Source organism: Chlorocebus sabaeus, chromosome 26, assembly GCF_047675955.1.
Source record: "Chlorocebus sabaeus isolate Y175 chromosome 26, mChlSab1.0.hap1, whole genome shotgun sequence".
In the NCBI taxonomy this organism is placed as follows: domain Eukaryota; kingdom Metazoa; phylum Chordata; class Mammalia; order Primates; family Cercopithecidae; genus Chlorocebus; species Chlorocebus sabaeus.
In genome coordinates, this window is record NC_132929.1 from 6557805 (window position 1) to 6582625 (window position 24821).

Sequence of the window (24821 nt, forward strand, 5' to 3'; positions counted from 1 at the left end):
GCCGGCTGCAGTCCGTACGGACTCCCTGCTCCAGCTGGACCAGGAGGCTGCAAGCGAGAGCCCCTCTTTTTTGGGAAAAGCACACTCCAACTGCAAGTCTGCAATGTTTGGCACGTTCTGCCTTGCTCAGAGGAAATCAGCCTGGGAAGAGGAGCACGAGCGCCATCCTTCCCTTGCTCCTGAGCAGAATCAAAGGAGACGCCACTGGGCAAAAAGTAGACGTCCTAGGTGGACCAAAGTCTCGCTGCAGAAGAGGGAGTCCCCACATGGGGTCTTCTGGCCACAGCGCCAGACAATGGCATTACTTCAAAGCAGGGAGGGAGAACTAAATCTCCTGCTGTTTAAACAGAAGAAAACAGTGGGCAACAAGCCTTGTGACACCAACTATTTTGGTATTTTCTGTATAAGGAGGATTGGAAAAGCTCTAGCATTTACTAAATGACCAGGTGACAAACAAATGACTCAACGTCAACCCATTTTTAAAAGTCTGCCGGTGTTTCAACACTTATTTTCGTATTTTTCTTTCTTTTTATTTTCTTTAAGAGACAGGGTCTCACTCTGTCGCCCAGGTTGGAGCGCAGTGGTGCAAACACAGATCACTGCAGCCTCAACCTCCCAGGCTCAAGTGATCCTCCCACTTCAGCCTCCCAGGCAGTTGGGACTTCAGGCATGTGCCACCATGCTTGGCTAATTAAAAAAAAAAAAAAAAAAAATTGTGGAGACAGGGGTCTCACTGTGTTGCCCAGGCCAGTCTCAAACTCCTAGGCTCAAATGATCCTCCTGCCTCTGTCTCCCAGAGTGCTGGGATTACAGGTGTCAGCCACTGCACCCAGCCCAAAAACTCATTTCCAATAAAGAAAGCCCCACACGGGCAAAGTGTACTACTCACCCTCCTGACTTAGTAAATTAAGTGCAAGGAATCTTTAGTTATCAGAACAATTCAGTGATACTGCACAGGAGGCCCAGGCTCCAGCCCCACCACGCTGCCATATCAACTAAATGTCATATCAATTTCAAATGTCCACGTAAAACAGGAACATCGGAGATGCTAAGAAAAACGAACTAATAAATCCTTCCAAAATGGGTGATTAAAAAAATGAAGTGTCTGTAGTTTCATTTACAAACATCTAAGATTCACCCACCAAGGGACGAGGAAAGGCTGCTTTGCAACACTATTTGGATCCCCAGGGCATTATTTGGATCCCCCGGCCCCCACCGCCCAGGACAAGCCATGGGAACACAAGCAAACACTGTCCCAGGGCCTCAAGGCCCTACACACCGCTTTTTTCTTGATCTTAGCAGCCTTTTGCATCCTCTGAGAGCATGGAAGAGAAAAGAAAAACAGGTTAGCACAGAGAGAAGGAAGGTGTGTGAGGTTATGTCACTCTGGTGGTTGACGCCCCCATACTCAGGCCTGGTGCCTGGCAAAGCCCAGCAGGGATGGGTGGACAGCCACTGCCCACTTCAAGCACACACATTGACCAAGAGAAGCCCCCACAGGTGTCCCTGGAGTGCTAAAAATGACTGCCAACCACCCCATCTACAGAGGACAGAAAGATGCCATCCGCCGGCAGGAAGGCAAGCTGAGCTCCAGGCAGCAGACGGAGCAAGGCAAGTGTCTGGGGTGGGAGGGCCGGGCCTCTGCCGAGGGGCACTGGCCAGCAGGGCTCAGCACTGCCCTGGGTTACCTGGCTTCCTCCTGCCCACCCCGGATGGCCTCACGGTGCTCCTCTGCTTCTGTTAGAGAAGGTTGTCTATGGTGAGGGCTGGGGAGGAGGCTGTCCCCATTTCTCACCCCTGGGCTGGTGGGCATTTGCAGATCTTGTCTTGCTCAGAGAGCTGAGACCTCAGATGGCTGCGCCCCCTCCCCCCGACCCCATTTAGTTTTGCTGATGTGGTCTCATCTTCCCCTTGCCCGGGCTCACCCAGTGTTAAAACCCAGACAATCCAAAGAGCACTCAGAGCTACAAGCAGGTCAAAGTTTTTCTTGAGGTTCTGAATTTAAATAAAACATGATATATTTTCCCCCCTTTCTGGAAGCACTCCGAATGGCACTAAAAATACACGTACTGTGGAACTGGGATTTGGGACTGTTTTAGGACTAGAATGCTTTGGAACGATGATCTTCAAAGGTCGTATTTCTGGGATTCCGTGGGCCTCCTGTTAAGGAGCTGGTTGCCTCTGCCCAGCCAGCTTCTTCCCGGCCAAGGCGCAAGCCTCCCTCAGCCTCGTCGGCACCTGGGCCACTCCTGCTCCCTGTGCCGAGGGCTGTGCAGTCAGAGCTGGAAAAGGGCCTAAGCCCTGCCACATTCCCTCCTACCAGTGCCCCCCAAAGTGTGTGGGCATCCCTGAGGGGCCCTGGAAGCACCTCTACCTTGACCCGGCTGACGGCCTCCTGCGCTTGCATCATTCTGATGTTTTTGGAAGGGTTCCGTTCTGACAGCAGCTGGGTGGACCCCAGGTAATTGGCAGCAAAGATGATCCCATCGATGAGGTCTTCTGGTTCACAGGGCCCTGGAACTGAAGGAGGGCACAGAGTCAGAGTCTTCCTAGAGGAGAAGTCCCCTGAACAAAGGGCTTGCATGCCTGGCCATAGCACAAGGAACACGGCAGCCAGGATGCAAAACAGAAGGGCCCAACCATCGTGATCTGCAGCCAGCCACGGGTGGCCGGTCTCTTCCCTCACTGGCCCGTGCTGCAAGTAACCGCACAAAATCAATGCGTGGGCCAGAAAACTGCACAAACGGTGTCAGGAGGACAATGCCAGGATTCCAGATGACTGTCACTCAAGGTGACAATCACAGGCTGCAAATCCAGAAGGTGTCACATCCCAAACACGACAGCCCTTTCCATGCTTTGCCCGCAGCCCCGGAACTCATGCTGGTGACCTGACTGTGCCCTGGGCTTCTCCTTGGCCGGTCCCTGTGCATCTGTCCCGCGAGGCTCCTGCCTGTCTGTAGTCTCTCAGGACGCCTGTGTAGCCCCTCACACCCATCACACCGCAAGCCCAGGCTTGGCAGCATCATGCTTGTTCCATCTGCTGCCCCCAGACCATCGTGGCCCAACAAACCTTCCCGCCAGCCACAATGGAAGGTTCTGTCTCTGCAGTGCCCAATACAGGAGCCACTACCCACATGTGGCTTTGAGCACTGGCACTGTGGCTCCTGCAGCTGAGGGACCAGACCATTTTCTTGTATGTAATTTTAATTAATTGAAATATAAAGAGCCACATGTTAGAGCCATATCCAACCCACCCCCAAGTCCTGTCCACGTTGCCCACAAACCAATCTTGAGTGGCTCCTATGCCAGACAGTAGGGCTCCAGCTAGGGGTGGACAAACCTCTCCTGTAAAGGGCGAGACAGTATGTGTTTTAGCCTTTGTGGTCTCCGTTGCAACCATTCACCATCGTACCTGAGGTGCAAAGGCAGCCGGAGACAATAGATAACAGAGGAGGTGTGGCTGTGTGCCAAGAGAATTTTATATGCAAAATCAGGGGGACAGGAGGATTTGCCATTGGGGCTGCAGTCAGCCGACCTCTGAGCTATCCTAGACCATGGCTGGGTTGCCTCTCAGACCCATTTTGGCCATGTCACCTGCCTTATCCCTCCCGACTGCCCACCTCCCGGCCAGAGCCCTTTTCGTGGGGGATTTTGGCCCTGGCTTCCTGGCTCCCCTCCTGCTCCAGCTGGCCCCACCCTGAGTCCCTCCAGCATCATGGGCCCAGCCATCCTGCGCTTCCCCAGCCCTCGCTGCCAGCAGCCTCCTAACCTCTTCCCTCCCTCAACCAGTTGATCCCTGGTCTCACCTCTAACCCATTCCGTTGCTAAAATCATCGACTGGCCCAGTTTGGGTGCCGCCATCCACCACCTCAACAACATCGGCCCAGTATCCGCAGCTCCCTGACCCCAGTCCTGTGTATCTGCCCCCAGGAGTTCAGCAAATCTCCAACCTGTTTTCTCTGGACCTGAGGCTGGAAAAAGCTGCCCAAGAGGGCAAATGAGTGCTATGGTAAATGTATTGTAAATTCCTGACCCCAAATGCCCCCAAACAGCCTCACAACTCTCATCTATCTCTCTGGGAAGCTCAGCCTCTTCCTCCGTGCAAGAGCTATTCCAGACTCCTCCACTGCCTCAAACTCCTGGCTGCCCCTCCCTCGCCTGCTCCGACAGACCAGGTGGGGAGCTTTGCCTCGGTGCTCAGCCCACTTGGCCTCCTTCCTGCTTTCCTGGGCAGTAGTGGGTCTGCGTGCCCCTGGGGTCAGAGGATCACCTGCTTTCCCAGCTGTGTCTCCTCACAGGACCGCTCTATCCCTCCCCTGTGCACCTAACTGAGTCCTGTCAATGGCGTCCTCCCACGGCTTTTAAATATCCTCCAGTCACCCCTTGCTCTGGAGCCGATAAACCTTCTTCCAGCTGGGCAGGTTTGCAGGCACCAACGTGGGGGACTGCAGGATTCAGGGGTGGCACCAGGGGAGGAACCCCTGCCCACCTGTCCCTCAGAGGGTTCACTGGGGCCTGTCACCAGGAGAATCAGAGGCGGCCCCACAGAGAGAACAGGATCCAGCTATCCCAATGCAGCACCCCCACCCTACCCTGAGGCTTCTTCAGAGTGAAGGATGCACGTCTGCCTGGCTGGGGGGCTTGGACAGTATGTATGACAGCCTTGGCTGCCACAGGCTCGCCAGACATCCCCTCTGCTCCCTTTTATGGCATCCGGCTGTGGGGCTGGGAAGGCTCCTGGTGCCTGCGGTAGGCCCGTTTCTACTACCTCACACCACCTTGCCATCCCCAGTGAGCATGGCTCAACAGGCACCCCCCAGTGAAGCCCCAGCCTCCCAGCGGCACCCAGTGCAGTGGCTCTCACTGACCACAAGATGGCGTCACTTTGTTCTGCAGGAAAGCTCTGGTTCTTCCAGGCGCCCCAGGTACCCCAGCCTCACAGCCCCAACAGGTGACCAGGGCCTTGGGGAAGTGTCCTTATGTCCTCTGTGGCGGGGGCTGCCTGGCACCCTGTTGGCCCCAGGCCCTGGGGAGGCTGGGAGGCCAACCTTCCCTTTGGAATCTGACTCCTACCTTCCCAGGCACTGCCCCCGGCTTCTCCCTCGCCAGCCCCCAGGGTGGCCCTGGTCAGCACACCAGACCCTTCCACGGTTCACATTTCCGTGTCGACCCATGTCCTTGAGTAGATTTAGGGAAGACTGGCCTCGTCTCCCCCTGAAGTGAGCGTCACCAGCTCCGGGGCCCATCTGGGCACAGGCTCCTGAGGGTGAAGGGTACCCCATCCCAGGCAGGGGGTCACTGCTGGCACCCAGGATGCCTGCTTCCAGGACGAGGCTAGTGAAGCACTCAAGGGCCTTGCTGCAGCTCCAGCCACCACCCACCTCTGCATGGGGGCCTTCCACGCCTGCCTTGCTCTTCTGTTCAGTGGGAAACAGTCGAGCCCACGGTGGCCCGAGCCTCCTGCCTCCCACTCACGTGCATCATGGGAGGAGAACCCAGACCCAGAGAGAGTCCAATGGGGGTGGCACGGTGCAGGGCGTATACCACATTCACAGGCATGGCTCTCGACATCCGCAGGAAACGCAGAACCCAAATCCAACAGCTTCACTAGAAAATGAAAGCAGGTAGCCCCACATGTTTGGGTAGAAATTGCTGTTATTTTGCTCAAGTCTTGCACTGACCCTAAGCTGAGACCACCAGAGGGAGACAAAATGACAAGAAAATAAAGATACAGGTTTAAGGATCTTGTCTCCCCCAGAGAGTGATTTCTCCTTTTCACACTGTATATCTCACTCACATAGGCGTATGCACAGTGTGTCTGCACAGTCTGGAGAAGAATAAGGTGCTCCAGGTTCTCCCCTGCCAGAAGAAGCCTCTGTTGGAAACACCGCTTAGGAAAACCCTAGGCCCTCTGGACAGGGAAGGGGACGGGAGTTCCACAGCTTCAAGCCGGAGGGTCTCCACTCCTGCCACCTTTGGAGAAAATTACCCTGAACGTGGGTGGTGGACAGAGGCTTCTAAGGCACCAGTGTGGCCCCAGGGGGTCTCATTAGCTCCAAGACTTGTCCCCGCATCTCCTGGGGGTCTGGGAGGGGATGGCTGAGTGGAGCTGGATCACAGGTGTATGTGGGAGTGCTGGGGGTGCATCCACAAGGCCCGCTGCTCTCTGCAAAGGCAGGGAGTCTGGGAGTGCAGCCCTCACGTCCAATACACCAGACCTATGTGCAACAACGGTACAGTTCCACCCAGTCCTCAACCACCCCGTGACCTCTGTGCAACAATGGTACAGTTCCACCCAGTCCTCAACCACCAACCTCTGTGCAACAATGGTACAGTTCCACCCGGTCCTCAACCACCCCGTGACTTCTGAGCAACAATGGTACAGTTCCACCCAGTCCTCAACCACCCCAGGAACTCTGTGCAACAATGGTACAGTTCCACCCAGTCCTCAACCACCCCGTGACCTCTGTGCAACAATGGTACAGTTCCACCTGGTCCTCAACCACCCCGTGACCTCTGTGCAACAATGGTACAGTTCCACCCGGTCCTCAACCACCCCGTGACCTCTGTGCAACAATGGTACAGTTCCACCCGGTCCTCAACCACCCCAGGACCTCTGTGCAACAATGGTACAGTTCCACCCAGTCCCTAACCACTCCGTGACCTCTGTGCAACAATGGTACAGTTCCACCCAGTCCCTAACCACTCCGTGACCTCTGTGCAACAATGGTACAGTTCCACCCAGTCCCTAACCACCCCGTGACCTCTGTGCAACAATGGTACAGTTCCACCCAGTCCTCAACCACCCTAAGACCTCTGTGCAACAATGGTACAGTTCCACCCGGTCCTCAACCACCCTAAGACCTCTGTGCAACAATGGTACAGTTCCACCCGGTCCTCAACCACCCTAAGACCTCTGTGCAACAATGGTACAGTTCCACCCGGTCCTCAACCACCCCGTGCCCTCTGTGCAACAATGGTACAGTTCCACCCAGTCCTCAACCACCCCAGGACCTCTGTGCAACAATGGTACAGTTCCACCCAGTCCCTAACCACCCCGTGACCTCTGTGCAACAATGGTGCAGTTCCACCCAGTCCCTAACCACCCCGTGACCTCTGTGCAACAACGGTACAGTTCCACCCAGTCCCTAACCACCCCGTGACCTCTGTGCAACAACGGTACAGTTCCACCCAGTCCTCAACCACCCCAGGACCTCTGTGCAACAATGGTACAGTTCCACCCGGTCCTCAACCACCCCAGGACCTCTGTGCAACAATGGTACAGTTCCAACCAGTCCTCAACCACCCCAGGACCTCTGTGCAACAATGGTACAGTTCCACCCAGTCCCTAACCACCCCGTGACCTCTGTGCAACAACGGTACAGTTCCACCCGGTCCTCAACCACCCCAGGACCTCTGTGCAACAATGGTACAGTTCCAGCCTGTCCTCAACCACCCCAGGAACCGATCTCAGGGTCCCCATTTTACAAATAAGGACCATCTAAGTGGGTCACATAGCTGCACCCAAGTTCATTGTCATGCGCTCAGGGGCTCGGCATTTCTGAACCCACTGTGTGAAGACCGGTGTCAAGACAGAAACACGGAGCTCACAGGCTGCACAGTGAGGCTGACAGCAGTCCCACAGCCACAGAACAAATGCATCAGGATGGGCCGTGGTGAATGCTGGGAAGGGAGGCTATGGCCCTGGGAAGGAAGGGACGGGGGAGCCTGCTCTGGTGGGGAATTTGGGGGTGGCTGCCATTTAAGCTGAGGTCTGGAGGAGGAGAAGGAATCAACAAGCCACAGGCAAAAGGAGGAGAAAGCTTTCCAGGCTGAGGCGGGAGCAGGTGAAAGGCCCTAGGGTGCAGAGACAATGGCACCTTAGAAGAGCTATAGGATGTCTGGACTGGAAGCCCAGGGGGTGGGCCAGCAGCTGAGACAAGTCCAGGGTAGGGGGAAGCGCTGGCCAGATGTGAGGACCCTGGGGCCACAGGTGACAGGCCATAAGGACTGTCACTCCAGGGTATCCATCAGGGAAGTGGCCCAACCACTCCTTTAGAAATGAACTCTGGCAGAGGGGCAGGCAGCACAGAGGAAGAAGGGAGAGCAGCTGAGAGGCTACTGTCGCCATCCCGGCACGTGAGTGGCAATGATGGTGTGGACCAGGGTGATGATGGAGATGGAGAAACAGCAACAGATGGGGATTTAGGGGTCTGTCAACAGGACGGGAAGTTGGACTGGAGTCTGAGAGAGGATGAGGAGGCTAGACAATGGTTGCACAGCTCGATGGAGAGACCTGCCCCTCACTGAGAAGGGGTGCCTGGAAGAGGACTGAGCTTGGGTTGGGGACTCCAGGCAAGTTTACTGGCAGGAGCCTGGATGCTCAGTAGGTGGCTGGACTCAGGAGTCCTGGTTAGAAGACAGGTTTGGGAATGAACCATCTGCAAGTGCCAAGTGAAGCTGCAGGCACGGATGAGTCTGCAAGGGAAGGTCATGGGCAAGGGGGCAGGATGCAGCCCCAGGACTCTGCTCTGCTAAATACCAGGAAAAGAACAGGCTTAGAAAGGGAGACCTGCCCGCCTGCACCCATGCTAGCAGGAGGTCAACTACAAGGAGACCTCGTGTATCGGGCACAGTGTCAAGGAAGTCAGCTGTGACCTCGAAGAGCTGTTTCAGAAAAGGCGGGGCCGGAGCCAGAGAGGGTCTGAGAGGTGCAGGGGAGGTGCAGGCAATGAGGCGGCCACTCCCAGATTCCAGCTGTGAAGGAAGAGGGGCAGGTAGAGTGGGGGGTGTGGATAGATGCAGGGTGGGGCAGATGTGGTCAAAAGCCAGTGGAGGGGCGAGTGATAGGGACAGGAGACAAACGACATCAGATCGTGTGCGGTTCCAAAGTGCAGATGGGACCTGGCCTCAACTGGGAGGAGGGGCTGCAGCTGTAATGGAGCAGGACAGGACTAGGGGAGGCGAGCCACCAGATCAGCAGGAGAGCCTGCCCCTGGAGTGCCCCCTGGGTCTGAAGTGGGGAGAGGAGGCAGGAGTGGGTGAGTATCACAGTCGTGTAACTGGCATCTCAAGTGAGACCTTCACTGCCGAGCTAAGGTGTGGCCTCCAGGCCCGACTCTCCGCTACTGCCAGGGCCTGTGCTTCAAGAAGCCCCCACAGAAGGTGACCCTATAAGGCTGATATGAAAGAGAAGACACCATTTGAAAACCACACCTATGGACATTCACCAGGGAGAGGCCATACCTGGGCCTGCGGCACAAGTTTTGTCACTGATAAAAGAGATGTGGGGGTTCCATGGTGTTGAACTTACTCCCAGTGAACAAGAGTAAGTCACTGGCTGCTAGGAGGAAGAGAAGCCACAACAGAGAGTCAGGGAAGGAAGGTCAAAGCCAAGCTCAAGACAATGCAGAATTGCCCAAGACAGATGCTAACCCTTGCAGCTCGGAGGATGACTTCCCAGAAAAAGCATAATAAATTATTTGTTTTTAATGGCAAAAACAGGAAAAAGCATATGCATAGGTGCTTCACTGCAGCAGCACTATCTGTAATAGCAAAACCCTGGAAACTGCCCAAATGCTCCTGAATAGGAGACATCTATCCACACAGTAGAGTTCTACAGAATATCCTCGCCATGCTCCTGTGAACAGCACAGAGCTGTGGCATCACCGCCAGGGTTTAGTGTGAAGTGAAGAAAGCAAGATGGACATGTGGGGCTCTACTCCACTACCATTTCCCTAAGAAAGGGGAAGATATGCTTACAATAAAAATAGGTAAAATGCTCAAAATGGTCACCTACGGAAGGGAAGAAACTGGGAGGCGGGGGGACAAATAGGGGAAGAAACTGACCTCTCTGCATACACCCTATGTTGTTTATTTGAATTTCATACCATGTAAGTATTTTATATAATTACAAAACAAAATTAAATGGAAAAAGCAAATTCCAAATAACTAAGAGAAAAATGAAATAAATGAATCTAAAAGTGTATCCAGTTGTGATCTATTCCAAAATATTTTAAAACACAGTCGTCTAACTGTACATCCCTTGTGGGATGTATTCTAAAGACAAAAGTAAATGCAAATAAATCGTAATCTGTATCTACAATCATGTGTCCTTGGCAGTGTTGGTATTGTTATTCTGAGACTGTCGTAAGGTTAATGGAATAAAACCAATGCAAAATTATGCCGGTGTCCTTGAGAACAGGAATTTGGGGCACAGGAAAAAGAAACTACAAATGTTAGAACCTATAAACCTGACAAAGTATCATTAGGAATCATGATGTTATTTTATCTTAAAAAAATATGCTGTGTATTAGTTATTGTTGGCTGCATAACAAATAACTTGGGAATTTAGTGGCTTAAAACAACCACCATGGATTCTCTGAGAGTTTCTGTGCATCGGGAATCTGGGTGTGGCTTAGCTGGGTGACTGTGGCTCAGGACCTCTCACGTGTCACAGGCAGCGAGGTACTGAGTGGTGCTGCACCCATCTGAACACCTGAAGAGGGGTCACCCACTTCCAAGTTCTCTTACCAGGCCATTGGCCAGAGACATCAGTCCTGTGCCCCGTGGGCCTCTGGATGGGGTAACTGTCAACCACACCAGGCTAGCTTGGTTCCTTCAGAGGGAACAAGTAAGAGAGAACAAGAAAGGGCAAGTTGAGAGAGAAGCCACATCTCTTTGTAACCTGATCTGCGAAGCCATATCCCATCACTTCTGCCAGATTCTATTCAATAGAAGCCGTCAATAGGTCCATCCCCCACACACGGGGAGGGCAGGACTCACGGCCATGAACACCAGGAGGCGGGGGCCCCTGGGGGCCATTGAGGAGGCTGCCTTCCACACAGACATACACACTCGCACCAAATCTACAGCAATGAGCAACCGGACTACCCAGATTACAGTCTCTAAATGTTATTCCACAGGGCTCCTCGGAGAAAGAACCAACTGGCCAGACCTGGGGCAAGAAATATTTAAGATGATTCTGGAATACACCAGAAAGGAAGGAAACAATCAAAGACTACTAGGTTTACATTGATGGGACTCGGAAAACAACCTAAAGAAGCTCCTATTGGCCATAGAAAACTTGAGCACCAATAATCATGGTAACAACACAGAAAACACACCAACTGTGCTAACAACAACATACACAACCTCACCGGTTGTCTTTTAAAAGCTGTTGGGGAAACTCATTAATTTTTTTTTTTTTTTTTTTTTTTGAGATGGAGTCTTGCTCCATCACCCAGGCTGGAGTGCAGTGGCACGATCTCAGCTCACGGCAAGCTCTGCCTCCGGGGTTCACGCCATTCTTCTGTCTCAGCCTCCCAAGCAGCTGGGACTACAGGTGCCCGCCACCTCGCCCGGCTAATTTTTTATTTTTAGTAGAGACAGGGTTTCACCATGTTAGCCAGGATGGTCTTGAACTCCTGACCTCGTGATCTGCTCATCTCGGCCTCCCAAAGTGCTGGGATTACAGGCGTGACCCACTGCAGCTGGACAGTTCATTAATTTTTAAATTTTTCAGTAAAGAGAAGAAATCAAGCATTTAATCTGCTTTTCTCATAAGAACCATATTCAGGGTAACCAAATACTTGAGGGAAAGTTTCTCTACATAGAATTCCAGCTAACTAATGAAGAAGAAATGATGAAATTAGAACACTACCATTTGGCAACTTCTAATCAATTACTAGATCTAGACAATGATCATCAATGGTTGCTAATATCACCAAAAAAGAGATGACCAGATATCATGTGTCTCCCAATAGAACAACACAGTAATATGTATGAAAGATTTTGCCCAAACAACCAAACTGAATCTGATCAAGCCTCTATGTCTAAAAACAACCACTATTTTACATGACACAGAGAATAGAGAACACATTAAACAGCACCATGAAGATGCAATCAGCAAAATCCACACTGCAAGAAACGCTACAGGATAAATGACAGATTCTTCCACAATAACACCAACAAAAATTTGTAAGACAGAAAAAAGAGATGGATGGACCACCTATAAGAGATGTAAGAGAATTATGAAATGCATTGACCAATCTCAATCAGTAGATTTTGTTTGGATCCCCATTCAAACAGCGCCCTGTAAACTGGGAAAATGCAAACACAAACAAATATGTAATGGTATAAACAAATATTAACTTTAGTTTAGTTGTGATAACAGCATTGAAATTATCTTTAAAGACAGAATTCCTATATTTTAGAGATACAATATGAAATATTTAAAAAGGCTACGATGTAAGATTTGAGATTTGCTTTAGAATAATCTGGGAAAGAGTCAGGGTATAGATTAAATACCACTAGCCATGAATGGGTAAATACTGAAGCTATTTTTTCATATGCTTGATATTTTTATGATAAAATTAAAAGTATAGATCTTTCCAAAAGGTGTTGTTTTTAGGAAGCCATAACCTACTATTATGTAAAATTGTTACTGCTGTTCTACCCAATCTGATTAGGCAATAGGAAGTAATAGAAAACAAGAAAGGAAGCAGCAAAAATCATTTTTGTTTGCAGATGGTATGATTGCATGCCAGGAAAAGCTCAAGAAAACAACTAAAAATCTATTTTTAAAAAATAAGAGAATTCACTAAGGCAATGGTTCAAATTTAATACATAAAAATCGATAGCTTTCTTTGTACCTACAAACAGCAACATGGTGAAAAATAATGAAATGAAAGTCGGCATTTAGAAAAACAATAAAACGGATAAAACGACAAGAAGCAGACAAGATATGTGTTGAATTTTTATGAAAAACTTTATTGATGAAAATAAATGAGCTTGAATAAATGGAAAGATAAATTCTTTGCTGGCTAGAAAGACTATGTTGTAAAACTGACATTTTTTCCCCTAAATGGACAGACTTTAAGCATGCCTAATAAAAATACCAGTAAGAGTTTGTAGTGGGCCGGGTGCGGTGGCTCACACCTGTAATCCCAGCACTTTGGGAGGCTGAGGTGGGAGGATCACCTGAAGTCAGGAGTTCAAGACCAGCCTGACCAACATGGGGAAACCCTGTCTCTACTAAAAATACAAAAATTAGTCAGGCGTGGTGGTGCACCCCTGTAATCCCAGCTACTCAGGAGGTTGAGACAGGAGAATCGCTTGAACCCAGAAGGCGAAGGTTGCAGTGAGCCAAGATCGCACCATTGCACTCCAGCCTGGGCGACACAGTGAGACTCTGTCTCAAAACAAAACAAAGAGTTTGCAGTGAATAACTAGACAAGCTGGTTTTAATGCTCCTATGGAAAAATAAAAGTGCAAAAATATCCAGGAAAAAAATCTGAAATGGAATGATGGCAGCAAGGTCTGAAAGTAGCCCTACCAGGTAATAAAATGCACCATAAATGCCCAGTAAATAAAGCAGCCTGGGTCTGAAACCTGAATGGACCATCCCTGTAACACATCCAGAAACAGACCGAGACCCACGTGATGATTTGGGTATGGTAAAGGCAGCATTTCAAACCTGCAAGGGAAAGATTCCTTGGATAGCTCTGGCATAACTGGCTAGCTGTTGGGACAAAATGCCTAAAATGTAACTTTTCCTGTATCCATACACCAAGATAAATTCCAGATAAATCAATTATTTAAATAATTTAAAATAATATCAAAGTTCTGGAAGACAGCTTTTTATTTACTTGTTTATTTATTTTTTGAGATGGTGTCTCACTCTGTTGCCCAGGCTGGAGCACAGTGGCACGATCTCAGCTCATTGCAACCTCTACCTCCCAGATTCAAGCAATTTTCCTGACTCAGCCTCTCAAGTAGCTGGGATTACAGGCACGCGCTGCTGCGCCCAGCTTATTTTTTGTACTGTTAGTAAAGATGGAGTTTCGCCATGTTGCCCAAGCTGGTCTTGAACTCCTGACCTCAGGTGACCTGCCCACCTCCCAAAGTGTTGGGATTACAGGCGTGAGCCACTGCGCCCAGCCGACAACTTTATGTTTAAAAATAATCTTAGGAGTGTGATGGTCACACTAACCCCAAAAATTCAGTAAGCTCAAAGGAAAAAGACTGATATATTTGACTAAATGACATGTTTAGCAAAGTAAAAAGCATGCCAAAAAAAGAAGAAAAGAATGGTAAGCTGGGGTAAACTTTTACAATACAAACCAAAGGATTCATTTCCTTTATATGTAAAGAATAACACAAATCAAGAATAATAAGAAACACCCAAATTCTCAATTGCCAGGGGCTGAGAGGTAGGGGAAATGGGGAGATATTGGTCAAATGGTACAAACTTTCAGTTATGAGATGAGTAAGTTCTGGGGATCCAGTGTGTAGCACGATGTCTGTAGTTAATAATCCTGTATTGTATACTAGTAATTTGCTAAGACAATCGATCTGAAGTGTTCTCACCACACACACAAAAAGGTAGCTATGTGAAGTGATGGCTATGTTAATGCACTTGACCGTGGTAATCATTTCACCATGTAACTTATATCAATGCATTACATTGTATGACTTAAACATACAAAACTTATTTGTCAATTATACACCAATAAAGCTGGGGGTGAAAATCTAACAGAGGAATGAGCACAGGAAACAAATTGGCAGTGCATTGAAAAGAAAAACCACTTATGAACATATGAAATAGTATTTGGCTTCACTTATTATGAAAGACACGTGAAATTAACAAGACACCTCTTTGTACCCATTGGCCTGGAGCTTATATCAAACAGCTGGTCATGCAGCGTTGGTGACAGCGTGGGAACCTCATACACCAACTCTCATACATAACCAAATGCAGGGTACACTGACCCCCTTGGGAAGGCATTCTGCCCAGGTCTATCAGAGTTGGTATGCTCCTGGCCTGTACCCCTGCCATAGCCAGGAACTGCCTCTATAAAAGAACTCACACCCAAACACAAAGGCATAGCCACAAGGCTGTTCATTGCTGCACTGACTGGAAATCTCCTAACAATCGGTCCAAAGGGGCTGGTTAATAGCCCATCCCACATCCACTAAACCGATCCTGTGCTGCCACTTAAATAATCAGATGGATCTATTGCTGTTTCCAAGATATAGCAAGAAATGAAAAAGCTAAGTACAGATCCATGTGGCCAGTGCAATGTCTATTTAAGGAAAACGGCCTATGGATAAGCTGATAAGGGTCTAAGAAATTCACAAGAAATTTAAGTGGCTTCCACTATACAGAAGAACTAGGGATCTGGGATGTACAGGCAGAACAACAAGAGGTACTGTGGGGATTTCTCATTTTTAACTCGTGCAGCTCTTGGTCTGACATAAGCACTATTCTGAGAAATCTTTAACTACTTCTACTAGTGAATAGAAGTTCGTATTTTAAAACATGACTAATCCCTATTCCTGCTGACTGCATGTAGTACTGGAGAAACATGATCTTGTTTGTAAAAAAAGGAAGGTCATCTGGGTTTTCATAACCCCTCTCTGGAATGCACCACCTCCCTTCTGGTCCCACAGGGTGACCTTCCTCCTGTCCATCCCCCACCCAAATACGCCAAAGAGGAGGAGGTGGGAGATGTCTTCATTTTAAGAGTCTTATCTGAACAGGTTCACCCCAATTGCTTTTTTTTTTTGAGAGGGAGTCTTGCTCTGTCACCCAGGCTGGAGTGCAGGGGTGCAATCTCAGCTCACTGCAAGCTCCTTCTCCCAGGTTCACGCCATTCTCCTGCCTCAGCCTCCCGAGTAGCTGGGACTACAGGCGCCCGCGACCATGGCCGGCTAATTTTTTGTATTTTTAGTAGAGACGGGGTTTCACCGTGTTAGCCAGGATGATCTCGATCTCCTGACCTCGTGATCTGCCCGCCTCGGCCTCCCAAAGTGCTGGGATTACAGGCATGAGCCACCGCGCCCAGCCCCAACTGCCTTTTAAGAGCAAACTAAATCTCAGATCCCATGTGCCCACTGTATGAAACCAGCAAAGCAGCTTTACCACTGTGAGGACCCCTGAGAGAAGGAAGGGGTGATAGGTGAGCTCAGCTCCAGGTCTGGGGAATGTAATCTCTATGCCTTCCACATCAGCCACATGGAGCTGGAGAAGTTGATGAGCTACAGACAGGCTGTAAAGGACCCCAGGACTCTGAGGCCTGGCAGCATTTTGGCATGAGTCTCAAGATGCTGGTGGAGTGGCGGGTTTCAAAACATCCTCTCTGAGCTTTGGTTGTTAGATTAGGAGAACGAAGTACAAAGAGCAAAGTAAGATTTTCCAGTCTTTGTTATTTTGTACTGAAGCTGCCACTGTTAGGCCCCATTGCTTGGGACTAGCACCAGCTTTTTGGTTTTAATGAACAAATGTTTACCTTTACAGAAAAGCTGGTTGTTCCCATATACTCACCCAGAGGCAGTGACCCTCTAAGCAGCTTGGGCTAGAACTGCTGCCAGCCACTACATCCTGCAGGAGGAGACATCCTGAGGGTGGCTTTCAGATTCCTCCCCACAGGAGAGGCAGTGCATCCTCTGTGCAATCCGTACTTTCACAAGGAGGTTTTCTCTGCAGTGTTAACCTGCCCAGTCTGAAAGGGTCGCTAGACCCCGAGAACTTTCCACAGACAGTGATCGTGGCAGCCCCTTCCTCATGATGCCTCTGCTGAGAGAAGGCTGTGATCCTGAGACTGACGGGGCCAGCAGCTCTGGCATCTGGAACGTTCCCCTCCACTGAACTCTCTGGCACTTGCATGGCAGGTCTTCTCTAAGTGAAAGCTCTTCCTCACCCACTCTGTGCTGAGGGTCGCCAGGAAGTGCAGTGTGAAGGTGATGAGCTCAGATTCCAGACTGGTTTGAATCCTGGCTCTGCCACTTGCTACCTGGTGACCTTCCGCCCAGGATTCACTCTCCCTGAGCTGTGGATACAGTGATTGTTGAGTTGATATACTTAAAACACGTAGATCTGGGCCTGGCTCAAAACAAGCACCTGATAGGTCTTACCTATCCCTGGTATATGAAGGGATGGTGGGTAGGGAGGAGTCACCTCAGCTAAGAGTTTATGTGTCAAGCACCAAACATAGGTCCAAGTCCAGGCTTTGCCCCCACACAGCCACAGGACCGCACACAAGTGACTGTAGCCTCACTGTGCATCAGTTTTCTAACCTATAGGATGGGGGAAAGTACTTACTCCTCATGTGGTGGTTGACCAGGTGACATGAAATAGAGAGATGCCACACAGCACAGGGAGTGGGACGCCAAGCTCCAACGAGGGTTCAGATAGTATCATTTTGTTACTATTTTATTTCTCATTATCAATAATTATCTGATATGAAATAAGGCATAAGCTGAGACCAAATACTCATGAATCCTCCAGGAACATTTCCCTCCAGGGCAATTTCTCAGACACAAACGGGGTGGAGGAGCTGCTCCTCCCTTACACAGAGGCTTCCCAGGAACTCACCCGCTCAGCCTCAGCACTGGACGCGCCAGGAGGCTGGAAGGGCCCGCAGCGGGATGGGGGTGGTGGCAGGCACCCAGGGCCGATTCCAGACCTGCCCTGCCTTCATGAAAGGCCCAGGATTTGATTGTCTGGCCCACACTAACATCTGAGAGGCTGGTCATGTGACACAGCTCCGGCCACACAGAAATAAGCAGTGTGTTGAAGAGGCTTCTGGGTCTGTTAAGTAAGGTTCAACTAGCTATTCAGAGGCACGCAGCGTCCTAGGGCTCAGTTAGACACAGGGCTGTCTACTCCAGGGGAATAAGGCAGGTGCCAGTTTGCCTCCCGGAATCTCCGGTGGGAGTCCGCGCTGCATCCACACAGCTAGTCTCATGGGCCCCTGGATGGGTCAAGCTGCAAAGGTACAAAACTCCCGCAAAGAAGGGCACATGGAACCCATCTGGTCTAAGAGTCTTATGCTCCCAGCAGCCAGTATCTCTCTCACAATCACTCCATGGGTGGGGCACAGCTTCCAGGGTCACCCTCTAGAGACATCCCCAGTCACGAAAGTTACCACTGTGGGAAGCGCAAAGCCCTGGATGCCCCGTCCCCCAAGCATGAGAATTTTTCCATCTAGATACAGTTTATCAAAAAGAGTCACCTCACCATAAGCAATGTTGCCTGGAGACATAGCTGACACGCTGCCTTTCAGGTCACCCAGGCACACTACGAAAGGGAACAGACGGTCCGATTCTCATGCAGAGAAGTCATCACCTCTTAACCCACAGAAAACCTTTGCTTCCCTAACGTCAAGGGGAGGACTTCAGCCCTTCTTCCTTTTGTCTTCCTGCCTAGAAGCAGCAGCAATGGCTGGGGCTGCTCACACACTATGTGACGATGAGGTGACAAGCCTGAAGGGGAGGTCAAAAGACATAGCACTGCAGATCCTTACATCACTGAGCCATTGAACCGGCAGCCTCTTGCCTCTGGACTTTTTTTTTTTTTTTTTCTGAGACATAGTCTTGCTACGTCGCCCAGGCTGGAGTGCAGTGGCACGATCTTGGCTCACTGCAACCTCCACCTCCCTGGTTCAAGTGATTCTCCTGCCTCAGGCTCCCAAGTAGCTGGGACTACAGGCACACGTCACCATGCCTGGCTAATTTCTGTATTTTTAGTAGAGATGGGGTTTCACCATATTGGTCAGGTCGGTCTTGAACTCTTGACCTTTTGATCCACCCAACTCTGCCTCCCAAAGTGCTGGGATTACAGACATGAGCCACCACGCCCAGCCCTGGACTTCTTTATGTAAGACACACTCCTCCTATTTGTGCAAGCTAATGTTAGGTGGGGATTTTGATACTTGTACCCAAATGCATTCAAACTGATAAAGGTGTTTAATTTGGAGAAGCTTTTCCCAAATTCATTATAGTCTAGGGTTCTGCATCACCATTATGATGATCTCTTCCTGCTGCTGAGTAAGATTTTTGGTCCATAAAGGCCTCACTGAATATAAATGCTGTAATAGTAGGGGATGTTCTTTTGCTTCAGTTTTCTATGTTTTCATTACAATCAAAGGGCTTCTCTCCTACAGAAGAAACTACAAACTCAGGTTTTTCACATTGGTTCCAGTTGGTGAAAGCAGTTTTAGCCCGTCTGAATTGGTTTAAGGCATCTGGCCTTGTTTGGATTTGCTCTGGAACAGTCTGAGTGGTGCAGGGAACCAAGTCTTCTGGGATGCCAGGAGCTAGAGTCAGAGGTACCCCAGGCATCCCTCGCAATCCCACTCCCTGCAGATATGAGATTGGTTCAAGGGCCGGGGAATTTAATGTCTAAATCACCTCCTAGTGTGAGAGTTCTGTCCAGATGACACCATGATACACTGAAAAGTGAGCTTCTTGGATCCATGAGACCCTGCCTCACCGGAGCAGTGGGACTGGCAATCCCACCCCGGCTTCCGCCCGCCAAGGAAAATGGCACAGTGATGTACTGCATCCTCCCTGCTCATCGGGGCCAGCTCCTACACATCAGGAACCCAATCAAACCCTACGAGCGGGAATGCGGCGAGTGTGGTCTCTTCCAGGAATCATCATAACCTGCTGTGGCCTGAAGAAAACCAGTATGAGCCCGTTTGAACCAGATAAAATGTACCTAAAACCACATGTAAACTGCTGGGCAAAACCCATTTGAGCCTATCTGAATTGGTCAAAATGGAACCAAGTCTATCTGAATTGTGTGATATTAATTCTGATGGTTTAAAACAGATTTTCACCCAATCTGGGCAGCATTAAGCCAGTTATAACAGTCGAAATTGATTTGAGCCAGTTAATCCAGTTTCAACCAACTGGAACTGGTTTAGCCTGGTTCAAACTAGTCCTCTAAAGGCAAATTTGGGGGCTTCAGTTCCCCAGGCTTTAGTTGTTTGCTAAAAAAAAGAAAAGCAGTATGGGAAGGGCTGAAAGTCATTTATTTCAGAAGACTAATTTACCTTGCTCCCATAAATATTTATAAGAATTAATTACCAGCTTATTGAAAGAATTAATGAAATTCACATTGTTTATTATAATGCATTAGCAGGGGCAGGAAACATCCTCCTGGCAAAGAGAGAAATCCTACTGAAAAAGCCCTTGACTCTGAGGTTGGAGCACCAGAAGCAAACCCAGGGGATCTCCTACAGGAACCCCACAAGGTCTCTGGATGCTCAGCTCCATCAAAGCCAGGCAGGTGTACTCCCCATCCCCAAGAGTGACACAGAACATATCGACCAGTTTCATTCTTTGTTCAATGTTGAAATGCACTATTAACCCCCTCAAAAAGGGTAGAATGGTAAAGAAAAACATAGGATCTAAAAAAAAAAAAAAGCCTGATTTTGAATGCCACCCTCATCAGAAGTGTTAGCTATAACAAGCTGCTTATAAAGACACATCTCAATCTATTCAGTCATCAGTGTTGTCTGTGATGCAATTAGCAAGGGCGTAATTAAAGAAGAGGGTCTACCTTTCCTTGTACCAAAGCAGGCAGATCAGCTGGACCTCCCCTCCCCACTAAGCGGACCTACACAGTGTTCAAACAGCCAATGGCCAAGCACCTTGCTGGTAGGTAGGCACCCTTTGTAAACAAGCTTTGCAGGCGAATGCCGAAAGTAAAAGCATCATTTGTTTTGAAGTAAAATGCAACTGCCCCTTGAGAGATAAAATTAAAAGTCACTTACCAGCCACAAAACTTGGAAATGATGCCACCTTCTTTGTCTGTTAGGAAAAATGGAAAAATAAAACATGTATCAATTGTAAGTAGGTAGCCCACAAGGCGAAGGCTAAGCAGGGCTGTGATATGTGTCATAATGAGAAAAGCAAACCCCGCCATGAGTGACGGTGTTCCCAAGATATGAGCTCCATACAGCAAACCAGTCTGCTGCAGGCAATGTGATGTTGGGGAGTGGCCCAAAAGCCCACCATCTAAAACTTAGGGACCCTCAGACTAGCATATCTTGACTAGAAGGGAGTCTAGAGACCATCCAACACAATGGTGCTCCAAACGGTGGGCATGAGAGCCATCCGGGCACGTGTTTAAAAGCAAGATAAAGGAGACTGGATACCACTCCATTGGTGGCCATCGTTATTTCAACAAAGTTAAACAATCTCATCTAAACTATGTTACCGAGAAAGGGGAAATAACTTCCACCATAGCACTGTTAGTTTATAGGAAATCGTTCGTTAAAACCTGTTGTTGATTTAGAACAGTGGCTCTCAACTGGGACGATTTTTGTTCCCAAAGGGACATTAGGCAATGTCTGGAGATATTTTTGGTTACCACAAATCAGGGGTGGGGATGGGGTAGGTACAAGGATCTAGTGGGTTGAGGCCACGGATGCTGCTCAGCTCCTACAATACACAGGACAGTCTCGAAAACGAAGAATTACCTAGGCCTCAATGTCAATGGTGTCATTGTTGAGAAACCCTAGTTTAGAACATGGTTATCAGACAATGAATAGAATGGCTTTTTATAAAATTAGGAAGTACCAGTGATCCCCCACCCCCACACATACACCATCTGCAACACATGAGCACTCCATGGCATGGTCCTAACAGCAGGGAGGCCCTCTCCTCGCTCCTCCCAGGCCAGCGTGCCATCACCTCCTCCCCATATGGTGACACCAACTTGGCTTGACCTGGACTCCCTCTCCCCCAGGCACTGGGTGGGACGAGAACATCATGGACTAAGTGAGCAGACCACAACTCAGTGGGTCACTCCATCATTAGATGAGTGTTCCGGCCCAGAACTCTCCTCCTTGAAAAAAATTACCTCTGGAATGTTGTTATTGTCAACAGGTCCATTGAGATCAGAGCGCTGCTGCTTCCTTGGCTGCTCCAGACCATTGCAAACCTGGAAATGGGGAAGTTAAAGATCGTGATTTTATATGTTAGAGAAATGCAAGATGCAAAACCTGGATATGCAATGTGATACAATTTTGTAAAATGCATGTGTATGTCGGTGTGTGTATAGGTGTGTGTGCAGTCATCTATTTAATTATACTTAAACTGCTATGGACTTAATATTCTATTTTCATACTTCTAAAAAAGTTATTTTAAATCATTTTTAAATTTGTTATCTTTTGATTGCAGTAAAATGCACATAACATAAAGTTCAGCATTTGACCACTTTTAAGTATACAGTTCAGTGGCACTAAGTACATTCACACTGGTGTACAACCATGGTCACCATCCACCTTCAGAACGTCTTCCTCTTCCCAAAACTAAAACTCTGTACCCATTAAACAAACTCCTCAACACTCCCCAACCCCAACCCCAACCCGAGCTCCTGCCAACCACCATTCTACTCTCTGTTTCCATGAATCGGGCAGCTCTATGCCCCTCATGTAAGTGGAGTAATTATATAGTCAGTATGTTCCTTTTGGAACTGGCTTATTGCACTCAGCGAAATGTCCTCAAAGGTCATCCACATTGAAGCACATGGCAGAACTCCCTTCCTTTTAGGACTGAATCACACTCTACTGTGTGTACATGCCGCCTCTTGTTTATCCAGTCATCTATTGATGGACACTTGGATTGCTTCCAATTCTTGGCTATTGTGAATGGTGCTGCTATGAACGTGGGTGTGCAAATATCTCTTGAGTCTTCACTTTCACTTCTTTTACGTACATACCTGGAGGTGAAATCACTGGATCATAGGATAATTCTATTTTTCAGTTTTTAAGGACCTTCCGCACTATTTTCCACAGCAGTAGTGCCATTTACATTCCCACCAACAGTGCCCAAAAAGTTAAGTCATATTTTTAAAAAACCTAAATACTTGGATGAGAATAAATGCAAAGTAGCCAATCTAATACTACAAAATATAAAATGCCCCAAGTACATGTCATAAGTCTTCTCTTAAAGAAGACACCAAACTACAACTGCTTCTACTTTAATTAATAAAATTTAAGGTTAGGTATATTTTCTCTATTTAGTTCCTTAGATCATTCAGAAGACAGAAGCCAGATCCATAGCCCTTAAATCCCTGTCCAAACCCCAAAGGAGGTTCCAGTGCCCGCATGGTAAGTCCAGTTCCAGAACTTTCTGGAAATAAATTATCGATAAATACCAATATGATGATGGCAAGGAAGACACTGATGATAAAAGTTACATTTACCAGCTGGGCGAAGTGGCTCACGCCTGTAATCCCAGTACTTTGGGAGGCCAAGGCAGGCAGATCATTTGAGGTCAGGAGTTCGAGACCAGCCTGGCCATCATGGTGAAACCCTGTCTCTACTAAAAATACAAAATTAGCTGGGCATGGTGGTGGGTACCTGTAATCCCAGCTACTCAGGAGGCTGAGGCAGAAGAATCACTTGAGCCTGAGAGGCAGAGGTTGCAGTGAGCCAAGATGGTGCCACTGCACTCCAGCCTGGGCAACACAGTGTGATTCAGTCCCCCCCAATAAATAAAAAAAAAAAAAAAAACAAATAAATAGATAAATAAATAAATAAAATTAGAAAAAAAAAACCAGTTACATTTACCTATTTTACCTAGCACCTTAGGGTTTACAAAAACCTTTTGTGTATGTGATGAATATTCTCCCCACTGCTTGATAGGTGAGAAAACTGAGACCCCAAGTGTTGAACCGGCTTCTCTCAGAGTCAGGTGATGTCACGAGGTGTGGCTGCCAGCCCTGTCCCCTGTCCTAGTCTATCAGTGTCTTGCTCTTTGGTGGAACTCTGCCTCTCTGGGGGCTTGAGAAAAATTAAACCACCTGGGCCCACCCTCCCAGCACTGATGGGGACAGACATGCGGTGCCCCAGGCAGCCGGAATGATTGCTGGCTAAGCCTCCCCTCCAGGATCACAGACACCACTGGATTTCGAGGCAATGGGAGTGGGGGATGCAGGGAAGCAGGTGCCGGTGCTGGGCGTTAAGGATGGTGAGGGAGAAGGGAGACCATTGCTGCTACATCTCAAGAAAGCTACATGGGGCTGCCCTTCCTAGAGCTGAGGGGGTGCCGGGGTGCCGCTGGGACTCACCCCTAACCCCCCTGAGCTCACAGGCCTAGCCAGACCACACCCCGCTGTCCTGGCATGACTGAAGGCCCAGCTCTGGCTTGTCTGGGACTGCGGGCATGCTGCCCTGCTTCTTGAAGCCTAGCATCCCAGGAGCAAAACCCATCCTTCCCCCCCGACAAGAGGGCTGTGATCCGCCGGGACTCCACTGCCGAGCAAGCTGAGCAGACAGTGCTGCTTTCTGCAGGGCTGAGACTGGCCCAGGTACCACTTCCCCTCACCCATCCCCGGCACCGCTCTTCCTCCTATGGCCAAGGAACACCAGGCAAAAGCTCCCAAAGGAGGCAACAAGAGAATCTCGCCTCAGACACCGCTCATGTTCTCCTAAAGTAAACCTTGTTTGGGACATCCCCCAGAGAGCTGCTAATCAAGGTGCACATAGCAAACGTTGGTATTTTACCCACTCATCTGAAAGGTCCCCAACACAGTGCCCTTCTGCATGGACTTGGTTTCCTGAAGCCCTTCCCTGCCTTACTAGTTGCTGGACAGGTGATGGAAAACCCCAAAGAAAACCCCAAAGAAATCAACCAGCCAACCAGCAAATGAAATCAGGTTAACAACATCCGTTCTGCGAGCTGGGTGGGATTTAATTTGTCAGGCAGAGGGAGCACCACGGTCGCAGGGCGACAGACTCTCACCAGGCGGCCAGATAAGTCAGGGGTTGGGGGACACAGCAGGGGCTGCATCCGCCATGGGTTAGGGCTGGGCCAGCCACTGTACCTTTGTGCAACTTCAAGCCAGGGCTCAAGGCTTGGCTGGGGACGCAGACTGATGCCCGCACCCCCATGCCCTACCCACGGGACTCCCCAGTGTGGGGGCCATAGTATGGGGTGTCCACGGGCAACACAAGCTTGTCTCTATGGGTGACCCTTTCCCCTACATCAGCGTTTCCTCTAACTCCCTCCCAAGCAGGTGT

At 49.2% G+C, this 24821-nt stretch overlaps 1 protein-coding gene across 9 annotated transcripts in view; it reads right to left on the reverse strand.

The window, feature by feature from the left end:
* APBA2 (amyloid beta precursor protein binding family A member 2) overlaps positions 1-24821 on the reverse strand; it is a 121079-nt gene that overhangs the window by 22731 nt on the left and 73527 nt on the right. For 6 of the 9 annotated variants that reach the window (XM_038009772.2, XM_073012002.1, XM_073012004.1 and 3 more), the window contains 4 exons: positions 21656-21736; positions 20565-20601; positions 2375-2520; positions 1280-1315 (listed from right to left, as the gene is read on the reverse strand). In XM_038009772.2, coding sequence (XP_037865700.1) covers positions 1280-1315; positions 2375-2520; positions 20565-20601; positions 21656-21736 — 300 coding nt within the window. The remainder of the gene's footprint in view (positions 1-1279; positions 1316-2374; positions 2521-20564; positions 20602-21655; positions 21737-24821) is intronic. The other 3 variants (XM_008017211.3, XM_073012005.1, XM_038009777.2) reach the window with 1 other exon arrangement.